This window comes from Perissodus microlepis, chromosome 2 (assembly GCF_051167445.1).
Source record: "Perissodus microlepis isolate ML-2025 ecotype Zambia chromosome 2, ASM5116744v1, whole genome shotgun sequence".
In the NCBI taxonomy this organism is placed as follows: domain Eukaryota; kingdom Metazoa; phylum Chordata; class Actinopteri; order Cichliformes; family Cichlidae; genus Perissodus; species Perissodus microlepis.
Window position 1 is genome coordinate 12583405 of NC_140462.1, and position 12398 is coordinate 12595802.

At 43.7% G+C, this 12398-nt stretch overlaps 1 protein-coding gene across 2 annotated transcripts in view; it reads right to left on the minus strand.

Annotated features, from left to right (window-relative positions):
- The window catches only part of kcnip1a (Kv channel interacting protein 1 a), a 57101-nt gene that overhangs the window by 30068 nt on the left and 14635 nt on the right, over positions 1-12398 (minus strand). The window contains exon 1 of one of the 2 annotated variants that reach the window (XM_084947427.1): positions 2546-3240. The exons of the other annotated variant lie outside the window; for it this stretch is intronic. Coding sequence (XP_084803553.1) covers positions 2546-2603 — 58 coding nt within the window. The 5' untranslated portion in view covers positions 2604-3240. Of the gene's footprint in view, positions 1-2545; positions 3241-12398 lie in introns of those variants that run through there. 2 annotated transcript variants of the gene reach the window in all.

Below are 12398 nucleotides of genomic sequence, written 5' to 3' on the forward strand. Positions count from 1 at the left end.
GTTTCTGTCCTTGATGCAGTTAGCACTTTACCATTACACTTGTTTTTATGGGCAAAAAAATACTGAATAAAATAAAATAATAGTAATGTCCATATCCACGCTGTAGACTGTGTCACTGTTTTCCTCCTCCACATACAAACTGAAATCTTGTAGTGCAAGATCTGATAAGTGAGATTGCTAGGAAGGCAGACTAACAATTCCAATAGAACTAGACTATTGGGAACCAGTTCTCAATTCCCATCCCTACTGGCGTCTGTCTTAAATGTTTTCCACTTGTAAGTAGTCTTTCCTCACTGTAGAAAGATGGACTTTAACTTTGTTTGGAAATGGCCTTATAACCTTTCCCAGATTGATGGGCAGCAGCAATTGCTTCTGTCGGATTATCGCTGATATCTTTCCTTCTTGGTATTGTGTTAACACACACCTGAATGCACCAAACCTGTGCACTGCTTTTATAGATGTGATCAAACTTGGTAATGATCAGTTCAAGAACATTTGGTTAGCATTGCCGAACAACTGAGTTTTGACTTTGTTGTTGTTAAACATATAATAAGACCAGATAAAGGTCAGATTTTCCTGATATGAAAACCTTAAAACTGAAAGACGGTGTCCTTTCTTTTTAACATAACTGCATCTTTATCTTTGGCTTGTTTTTGGCGTTCGAGAGCTCAAGATACAGATGTAAGATTCAGTGAAAACAATCGAGGTTCTGTTCCCAGTCAGTGGGGCAGACTTTGCAGCTTTTTAGTCTATGGTTCAAGGGGCTAATACAGACTTCCTGGTCCTCCAAAATAATAAAAAATAAAGATAAAATTACTAGTTCATAACATTATTCCCCTCGGTCAGCAATGGCAAGGGTTAATACTAAGAGAAGTGAGTTGCTGAAAAGTATTGTTTCTGATTTTGTCCTGTCAATTTAACAGCCTCCTTAAATCCACATCTATAATTTTCATCTAAAGTTTGAATCCTCAGCTAGTTAACTTTAAGTCCTTCTCAGCTGGCCATTGCCTCATGTTGAGTTGTGATCAAGGGTGGGCCAACCTTCCATGCAAAATGAATCCTGGCCTGCTTTCATTAGGGCACTTTTTTTTTTTATCACTGCAGCAGATGGCGAAACACACACGTTCAGTGACACACACATTGGAGCCCCCTGAGAAGCAACCTCGCCTCCTCTCTCAACTTTTCTCAATTTTTTCTCTCCCACTTTTACTCATCTATCACTTCCGCCTCACACCCTAACAGTGGAAACTTCAAAGTGGCTGCTATTTAGAGGTTACCCTACATCCTGGTTGCTTTGTAAGCATTGTTGCCTTCCCTAACGAGTAAATGGGCTGCGTTTGAAATGGAAGTAGCTACCACGAACACAAAGTATCTGACACACATGTTCATACTGTAGACTGCAGAAAACAACCAACCTGAAAATGTGCCTTGAGTATCTCTTTAGCACATATCGACTGAGAGCTGTTTCCACGCAGGAAAATGAGGTGCAGGTCAGGCACTGAAATAAACAACCCACACAGCATGCTATATATGTTTGTATTTCAGGAGCCCATTTATGGGGTCTCTAAAGACTTTTCTCAGCTCTTCTTTGTCTGACTGCACTGTTGGACATGTAAAACACTGAGAATATAGAGCTGGAAGGCATTTTCCTGAGGGACATTCACAGCATATAATTTACATCATTTACATCACCTCCGGTGTTTTTTTCTTTCTTTTGTCACAGCATATGCAACATGCAGACAGTTTTGCATGATCTCACTCCAGTTAATGATCCAATTAGAGATTTCTGAATTTTATCCCTCTGTTTTCCTCGTCGAGATGTGATTTGGCTCCCGATTTTCCAGCCTCTGCTGTGTGTATTTGAGATGCAGCGCTGTGTCTGTCAGCGATAGCCATCAAGGTTTAAGGTCAACAGATGCAGGACAGACCACGGCCAAAAGCTGATGGATTACAACGCTTTGATTTACGGCACAATACCACAGCCACCACACACACAAAATGCACGATTCTTCACACACGCCTACATTTTCAGCAGTCAATTAGGTGCATAAATATTTTCTGTGGACAAAGAATACACATACATACTGGGTACAGCATGCATGTGTCAAGTGTCAGCACCTGTCAAACAGTAGCGTGGCAGGAACGAGAGTGGGCTGGTTTGGAAAGCAGACAGGGGTAAATACCATCACCTATTATAGACATGCCCAATGGCACAGTTGCGCGCACACATGCACACACACGGACACATGTATATTCTTAAATCCACAGTTCAAACAGAGGACAGGTGGCCTGGAGCACTCTAAAGCAACAGTGAATAACAATTTCTCTTTTTTATACAACTTCTTATTGCAGCTTACAGCACATTCATCTTAATACCATAATGCACGTCTTGTGCCATATTCACCACTCCGAGCAAACATATATGACTCCACCACTAAAGCACAAAGACAAGCAACATGATGGATGCTGCTCACAGTAACATGCAAATCCTCACATTCAGGATTCAAACGTGTTCAGTGTGTGCATTTCAAATACAAATTCTTACCTTTGTGGTAGGACACTTGCTTGGATTGCATGGAAAAGGTTCCCATCACAAGACCCATGTTGACTTCTGGCTGCTGGAAGGTTGCGCGTGCTGGCGTAAGTGAGTGTGTTTATGAGCGCGTGCTGGTCTGCCTGCCTATGATCAAGGTGTGCTAGTAAGTATGCGTACAGTAGGTGAGCGTAAATTTGTGATTAAGTTAGTCCATCAGCCAGCTGTATGTGTAGAAGTACAGATATCACTTCTCATGCTGCCTCACACCCACACAGCTCTGCCGCTTCTGCTCGAGGGTGTGTGTGTGAGAGAGAGTGTGAGTGAGAGGAGAGAGAGTGGGAGAGACAGAGAGAGAGTATGTGTGTGTGTGTGTTTCTATGTATGCGTGTGTAAATGAAATAAGCGGCACACATCCACTCTCAGGCTGCCTTTGTCTACCCTGCCACTGAAGCTGTCTATTTTACATCCCTTCTATCTCTTTGTCCACCAGTCCCCAGTCACCAGACTGTCATCCCATCAATTCCTCTGTGCCTCTTCATGTATCTGCCTCTATGTCTCTGCTTCTCCCTGCTCCCGTTTTCTCTCCCATTCGTCTGAGTCGCTCTGTCTCTTTGTCTGTCTGGTGGGGAACGGGGAATTGCACACTGTTGCACAGGAAAAGGCAGAGACAGAGACGGGAGAGATGGGGCAAGAGAGGAGGACAAAACTCAAGAGAGGGCAAGCGAGACGAGGAAGAAGAGATGAGGAAATTAGGAGAAGAAAGAGGAGAGGGTGAGGAGAAGAGGAAGAGGAGACAGAGACAAATCAGGAGGATTCACAAACAGCAGGGGAGGCAAAGTGAGGAGGCGAGAGGGTGGGAGGGGAAGACCATGAAAGAAAGAGATGGAGCGAGATGAGGAGTGCAAGAGGTGAGGGGAGATAAGGGAGGAATAGACTGATCCGTGCCCCCCTTTGCTATTCAGCAGGCAAACAGTCTGAGTGTGGAGAGTGCATTCGCTGCTTTATCTCTACATGCACGAGTGTGGCAGGTGGTGTGTGTGTGTATGCGATTGTGTGCGTGTAATTATTCTGCTCGCGAGTGGGTCATGGACAAAACCCTCTACGTGTGGCACAGCTACGTCCTCAGAAACGCTGCCTCGCATTTGTCAGCGACTGCATCGACATGCTGTATCAGACATGTTTTTGTGCTCAAGTCTCCTGATGAACTCATCAACTACACACACACATGCACGCACACACAGAGGCCACACACCCTCTACAACAATACACCCAGGAGAGCGATGCCAGTCTGCAACACAGTCCAACTCATACATGCACTCCTCACTTCCATCAGTCACGCTTAACCCCTTGCTGCCCTCTGTGTAACACCGGTTGTTCAGATTGGCTGGCTGCGCTGATGCCACTGATGGCAGCCCTTATTGAAATTCTTCACATGGCTTTAGTTAAGAAAACAATTTACAGCTGAGCCATCGCTGTGGTTGAGCTGAGGCCATCAAGGCCAATGATAAAGTCATTAGGGCATGGCATTCATTAAAGGCTAGCTGCAGTAGCCTGCATGCCTCAGGATCAATGCAGAGTAAAACAAGAGAGGGAAGAAGGCAGTGCGAGAGACTGAGAAAAAGAAAATTAAGAACAGGGTAGTGAAAGGTGGATAGACAAAGAAAGTGAGAAAAATGAGCACTGCAGGGCAGGAGTATGTGTGTGTGTGAGTGAGTGCGTTCAATGGTGAGAGACATATTTTGGGTATGCAAGAGCTCACACCTCCCTATCCCTTTTCTATCTCTGCAGAAAGGAGGAGATCATACATGATTCTCTTATCAGAATCAAACACTAAAGAGGAAAAAACATTTTGCACATGCGTGCACGCATACGCACAAACGCTGACAAACACTCAGTGCTTACAGCAAGTAAGAGCGGCAATAAATCAACACAGAGAAGCAGGTCTTTGAGTACACACTACAGCAATGACACAAAGACATGCTGATTAAATTCTGAAAGCCCGGCTGAATAGGCGAGATAAGGGAGCGTGATTTGCTGTAGTGATGATGTTTAACTTCAGTGAAGGGGTTACATACACATCCATCAATGGAGAGAAAAGCCTTCGGTTGATCAAACACTTTGAAAACCCAGTGGATAAACTGAAAAAGCTCACAGGGGAAAAGCTGAAAAACGTGTTGTTTTGATCAGTCTCTGCGAAGCTGACATTTTCCAAATACCAAGTTTTCAAACAACACAGGCTGAAGAAAACATGCTGCAATTACAGAATAGAATAGAATAGAATAGAATAGAATAGAATAGAATAGAATAGAAAGTCAATTCTTAACCTTGAAAATAGTTGGAAAACCTTGGGCAAAAGCCCCTCAAGCCTAAAAAAGATGATATTTTTTAGTCTGTAAAAACCTCCAAAGCAGTTACTCAGTGGATCTTGTCGTGCTCTCTGTTGTGTGCCTTTTACTTGTTTTGTATATATTTATTTTGATTGTATATAGTTCTCCTGTTTGTTATTTATTCCTGCTGTCTTACTTTCGTATTTTATTCCAGAACAGTTAGTGTGGAACACCCACAAGACATGTATAATCAAAATAAAAGACTATTCTCTTCTATTCTATTCTATTGCAGTGAGAATGGTTTGTCTTCTGGAAAAGAAAGCCTGAACTAAAGTTTCTCAAAAATCGTTGAATTCCAAAACCCAGAAACAGTGAGAACATCTGCACGGGAAAAGCTGCAGCATCAATCACTTCTCCAATGACGCAAACGCCTCCATGTACATGTTCAACTCAGCTCAGTTAGAACTTTAAGAGTTATGACTCCTGTCTGTTGGAAACAAAGACAATATTACACTGTTTCGGAGCAGTCCACAGATGGGAGATGGATCATCGAACTGCTGGACTTGCCAGCCGCTGGCTTCCTTTTTGTAGCAACCAGCAGCAACTATAAGCCATCTGTACCCAGCAATATTTTCAGTGCTATTATAAAATAGTATATTTTTTTCTACATTGTCCTTTGTAACCAGTTTGGAAAGCTCCAATGAAAATGCACATGTATCAGAGGGTCTGGGCAAATCTTGTGTTTATTTTCAGGTTGTTTTGAGTGTGGAGGTTTGATTTTTAAACCTCAGAACACCAACACTAAGTGTTGTCTTCATTCAGTCACACTAGAGTAAAACTAGGACAGACATCTCCATGCAGCCAGGAAAAATTAGTGGTTTCCCAGTGATTGCATTGAGTTTTTTGTGCATTTGGAGATTGATTGAAGTAGTTGAGGTGACTAAACTTGGCGGTCAGAAACTTAGCATGCAGCAGTCTCAATTTGTGGGTAACAACTGGCGATTGCAAGGTGACGGTAGAGGTCGCCTGGTGAAAGCCAACCTGTCTCCAAGCAATTGTGGTCCAACTCTGACCGACTATGAGCACTCTCACACAGATTAGCAAAGGTCTGCATATAACTGAAGCCTGATTTGATGTGATGTGACTTTGTAGGGACTTGACTCAATAAGATTGTTCAACTACTCAGCTCAAGTAACTAACTGGCTGTGTTTTGTTGATATGCCTATGTAAAAGAAAGGTTGCTAAGAACCTATGTCATTTTGCAGTCATGTCACCATCGTGCAGCACTTTAAATGAAGAAAGTGAAGAAATACTGGGCTCAGACAGCATCAGCCGATTGTGAACAGCTGCCCAAAATAGGTCATGACATCGATTGGACAGGGGTTAAAGTCATCAACCAGGCGTCAGCACGTTAAATGGTGGCAGAAAAATAATGTCATTTACTTTCACAGTCAGAGTGGTCGCTGTCACAGTTATTGTAACCACTTGACAGTTATTCCTGAGCCAATGCGATGACACTTGTACATCTACCATTTCTCAATACGACAGTAGCATCGTGGAAAATGAAACAAAAAAATAATACAGTGTTTGTTTTGGAGAATGAGAAAAGAGTTTCAGACCCATCAATTATATATGACTGCCTCCAGCTCTCTGATTTTACATTGGTAGAATTAAAGTCTGGTTATCAAAGGAGCTTGCAAAGAAAAGCGTCTGGACTTCTTTAAGTTGCTTGAAGACGTTTCACCTCTCATCCGAGAAGCTTCTACAGTTCTAAGGTCAAGTGGTGGGGAGTCCCAGATTTAAACCTAGTGGGAGTATCCCCCCACAGAGGGACAAAAGGACCCCCTGATGATCCTCTAATCGCCTGAGCCAAGGTGTGAAACTGGGTGTGGGTCCCAATCAGCCAGAGTTTCGGGTGAGCTCATTGTGAAACCTGGCCCCACCTTATCATGCGAATTCTTGAGGTCAGATGGCCCAGGATGTGAGTGGGCGTTAAGGCGTCTGGGGAGGGAACTCAAAACTGGATTATAGACGGCAGACAGTTGGTGTCGTAAACCACCGCCTCTGTTCAAAGATGGTCGCTCACAGTGGACATAGATGGCTTCTTTTACTCCTCTTTCAAACCATCTGTCCTCTCTGTCCAAAATGTGAACATTGGCATCCTCGAAAGAGTGACCTTTGTCCTTAAGATGCAGATGGACTGCTGAGTCTTGTCCTGTGGAGGTGGCTCTTGTGCCATGCGCTTGTGAAGTGGCTGTTTGGTCTCTCCAATGTAGAGGTCTTGGCATTCCTCGCTGCATTGTACAGCATACACCACATTGTTAAGTCTGTGTTTTGGGGTTTTGTCTTTCGGGTGAACCAGTTTTTGTCTGAGTGTGTTGCTGGGTCTGAAACGCACCGGCACCAACAGTCTGCCATCTATAATCCAGTTTTGAGATCCCTCCCCAGACGCCTTAACGCCCACTCACATCCTGGGCCATCTGACCTCAGGAATTCGCATGATAAGGTGGGGCCAGGTTTCACAATGAGCTCACCCGAAACCCTGGCTGATTGGGACCCACACCCAGTTTCACACCTTGGCTCAGGTGATGAGAGGATCATCAGGGGGTCCTGAGTGGGGGATACTCCCACTAGGTTTAAATCTGGGACTCCCCACCACTTGACCTTAGAACTGAAGAAGCTTCTCGGATGAGAGGTGAAACGTCTTCAAGCGACTTAAAGAAGTCCAGACGCTTTTCTTTGCAAGCTCCTTTGACTACGATGACCTGGATAACTGAGAACCTTCACAGACAAAGTCTGGTTATGTTAAGCACAAAACATTTCTTGTTTAGGAAGGCACACAGACTGGGTTAACATTGTGTTATTCTTGGGGACCCTTTGTAGTCATGTGAAAAAGGAATAATTAGTCTGTTCAGGTAGGGAACAATTATCACTATGATTAAACTGGTTACACAAAGCTGTCTGTGTTAAGGTAATGATGCTGCTGTCATTCATGTAAATTAACTCGGGTAAAAAACACTGCAAGGCCAAGAAAAAATTCGGCTAAGGGAAATGGGTAAGAACGTTCCCCTGGACTGGAGGTGTAGTTTCTGGATAAACTGAATGGTCAGTTTTTTCCATGAGTGGAATTTTTTTTCATCCCTGATGGTGCAGGCATATTCCAAGATGACAGTGCCAGATTTCATAGCGATCAAATAATCAAAGAGTGGTTCACAGAGCATGAGACATCATTTTCACACATGGGTTCACCACCGCAGAGTCCAGATCTCAACCCCAATGAGAATCTTTGGGATGTGCTGGACTTTGATGACTCTCTGACCATCAATACGAGATCTTGGCAAAAAAAAAAAATGTTGTGACAATGCATAAGCTTATTGAAAGATGACATGAATAATTCATGCAATCATCCTTTAATGATCAGCTGACCTGCTGATATTCTTTAAGAAATGGATAGAGCTACTGTAAATCATCACCTTTGTTTAAATACTTTAAACAATAACAAACACGGATTAACTGAGCCATTAGCTTTCTAGTCATTTTAATACAGTGAAACTAAAATAGCACTCTAGACTGTTTAGTTGCAGTCCAGTAACACTAACGGCAACAGGTTCATCACATTAGGCCGAGTGCCAAACCCTTCCAAGACATTAGCTTGACATCGTCTGTGCTGCTACTCAGTCATGTCCAGCCTTCATTGGATCGTTCTGAGTGCCAGCCAACCCTTCTCTCATCATTTATTAACCATTACACAACAGACCTTTTATGGGATTGAGACGGCAGCCTGGGTGAATGAATGGAGGCAAAGGAAAAGTACATGGGGTTAGACTGTGGAGTTGAAAGGTAGAAAGCATTTGACAGCATACAGACGGTGTTGACAAGCACAGAAAGTGGTGAACAGGCAGTGAATAATAAATTGGCTGGTTAGCTGCTGTCCGGTCTTATTATATGAAGGCTGAATGGAATCTGTCATAGTGATAACTGCACAGAGGAGAAGAGATCAGGGCAGAGAGAGAGGGAAATGCAGAGGGAAGGAAAGAGTATAGGAAGTGGCAAGAAGACAGCAAGACAAACAGGAGCAGATATTCTGAAGACCAGATGGGAGTAATTCTAGGAGGGAGGGCCGAAGGGGTGTAGGTGAGGAGGAAAAGAAGGAGAGCTACAGACAGAACAGTTAGATGCAGTATTAGGAAGCAAGATTGAAGACTGGCTCCTAACAGGCTCAGTGACATCTGAGTCATCAGGACAAACAGATTGATTTACTGAAGTGAGAAGCAAAGGAGACGAGCTCAACGATCCTGCCAGACACGGGAAAGACGTGTAGCGCCACGGAGAGCAGACTATTTCTGCAGCAAAGAGACAATCGCATGTTGGTTTTCCTTTAACAAAGCCAAGTGTTACACCCCTGAAAACAGGGGGAAAAGAATCACGAGAGTGATTATGACTTGCGTCTCTCATGCAGTAGTTTATTGCAGTCAAAATGAGCAGAAACGTTTCACATTCTGTACTGCTAAATGTCACATGGTGGAAGAAAAACACTAAATAATAAACCGAAATACTAAAGTGCTTACTATACATATACTTGAGCAGGTTTCCTGACAAAATGGCTGACAATCGTGGCGTTTTTAGCTCCTGCCGTTATCTTAATGGCCATTACACAGTACAAAACTGAGGCTCAAAACCGCCACGTATATGTGCACAAAACTGTAATATAATGCTTCTAACGCTTACAAAACAATGAAGGATTACCTCTTAAATATCTTAACAGTGTACACATTGGAAATATATCAACTTTTAAACACTTTTACCTGAAAACAGGGGGAAAAGAATCACGAGAGTGATTATGACTTGCGTCTCTCATGCAGTAGTTTATTGCAGTGAGGAGAACGCGCGAAAGCCCCCTAGTGGAGAATAGAGACACTACTAATCGATCCCAGAAAAGGCTTACTAGCCGATCACTGATGTATAGATTGCAGTTCTCTTAAATAACATGAAAGCCATTAATATAACATGAAAAATAATAAACTCTTAACCATTTTCTTACCATATTTACATTATTTTCATCCTTATATCAACTGATATGAATTAGCATTAACTGAACAGTTTTATATGCAGTAGTCCTTCAACCTGTCACACTCTCCCCCACTCAAAAAATGTCGTCCCGACATTATACCAACAAGATGCTTTTCAGTCTATATTCTCTTGTAGTCAGGACATCAACAGTAGAGTGAACCAATGTCCTCAATTCTGTGGGTTTAACACCTGTTTCACCACAGTCCATCACTGGTGACTGAAGACAAAGTCTATAACCAGTCCATATGTGAGTCTTCACAAAGTCTATTGTCTATGGTTATAATCCACAGATGGGGAAAAGTTCATGTCTTTTTCTCGATGACAGTCTGTAAGTACAGTTCTCAAGTCATCAGTGAAAAAGTGTCAACTTACATTTGCTGGAGTCCATACAAACCAATGGGCTGGGTGCAGTATGACTGCACAGCTGGAAACCATGGAACCAGGCCCGGGTACACAGGAAGCAGTTGCGGTGCTGGCTGAACACTGTAGCAAGATGGGGTGCCCAGTTGGTCATACGTCATCCGTCTTGGCGGGTGTCTCTCTCGCTGTGGCCGCTGAGGTGTCTCCTCCTCAAGTCTCTCGAGTACAACAGGTGGAGGAGGGGCAGGTATGTCACCTGCAGTGGGCTCTGCCTCCTCACAAGTTGTCTCCACGGCAGCTGGGTCAGGCGCCTCCAGATGGTCTCCAGCAAGAGGCTCTGGTGTTGGTGCAAGAGCAGGGACTGAAGCTGCGGGCTGAGACGTTGCTGTGAGAAGTTCTTGTTCTGGTGGCTGGGACACAGGTTGAGGTGGTGCGTAATGACAGCGGTATTCATCAACACTGCCCTCATCATCAGAGTCTGGCACAACAGCGACGGGTTTATCAGTCTTTTTCTGTTCATATCTTGTACGATTATCTTTTGCAGGCACTTTTTCAAAAGGTAAGTGGTCACATGACATAAGCAAGTTTCTGTGAAGCACTCTAGAGCGCCCTCTACCTCTCTCCGGTCTTACCTCATAGATAGGGAGGTCAGGCCCCATTTGTCTGACTACTGTGTGAACAGTGTCCTCCCAATAGTCTCTCAGTTTCCCTGGGCCTCCTCTAGGTGTCAGGTTTTTGACCAGAACTCTCTCGCCAGGTTGTAACACAGAACTCCTTACTTTTGTGTCGTAGTGTCTTTTGCCCTTTTCAGCAGCTTTCTTTGCATTCTCATTTGCTATAGAGTATGCTTGTTCCATGCCCTTTCTCCATTTTTCAACATAGTCTCTGTGGTCACTAAAATCTGTTTCTGAGTACAGTCCAAAGAGCATATCTACTGGTAGCCTGGGTGACCGTCCAAACAGTAGGTAAAATGGGGAGTAGCCAGTGACTTCACAACGTGTGCAATTATATGCATACATTAACTTGTTGATAGATTCCTTCCAGTTTGACTTTTGTGTTTCAGTTAGCGTTCTAAGCATTTGCAACAATGTCCTGTTCATACGTTCAACTTGACCGTTCCCCATTGGGTGATAGGGTGTTGTCCTAGAACCGGCCATGCCACACAGTTTCTTGAGCTGACTGAATAGCTGATTTTCAAATTCACCTCCTTGGTCATGGTGAATGCGACAGGGGAAGCCAAACTTTAGGGCATAGTCATTGAATATCAGGTTTGCAGCAGTTTTGCCTGACTTTGAAGTGGTGGCATAGGCTTGGGCAAAACGTGTGAAGTGGTCAGTTATCACTAGAATATATTCATAACCGCCTTTGCATTTTTCAAGATGGAGAAAGTCTATACACACCAGCTCAAAGGGCTGCGTAGTTACGATGTTTGTTAAAGGAGCTCTTGTTTCATGGCTGGGCTTTTTCTGCTTTACACAGGAACAAACGTTGGTCACATAATGCTCGATGTCTGCCTGCATGTGTGGCCAAAAGAAGCGTTCACGTATCAAAGACACTGTGCGATCAACACCTTGATGGCCCATGTTATTGTGCAGCTCTTCAAGTACAGTCTTTTTGAACTGATCTGGCAGGACTAGCTGTTTCCGGGCAGAAGTAAGTCTGTACAAGATGCCATTGTTATCTAGTCTTAACTTGCCCCACTCTCTGAATAAGCATTTTGTCTTAGGGTCAAATGTTCTTAACTCTTTGGGCAGTGGTTTTGAATCCGTCTGTTTACACTGTAATACAGGGCTTATAACAGGATCAGACTTTTGCGCTTCATTAAGCTGTTCTTTTGGTATGGGTGTGAATGTTGCTTCTGCTGGCTCACCTTCTGCTGTGACTGACATTACTGCAGCTGAGAGTGTCCATGCAGCAGGTGTGTCTTTCTGTACCTCAATGGCCTGGATAGCAGCTGCGATAGTGTCCGGTGGCACTTCCTCAGAGCAGTCTCTCATTAAGGTTTCTACATCAAGTGGCATTCTTGATAAAGCATCTGCATCACTGTTTTCCTTCCCTGGTTTGTACTTAATGGTGAAGTGAAAATCAGCGAGCTCAGCAACCCA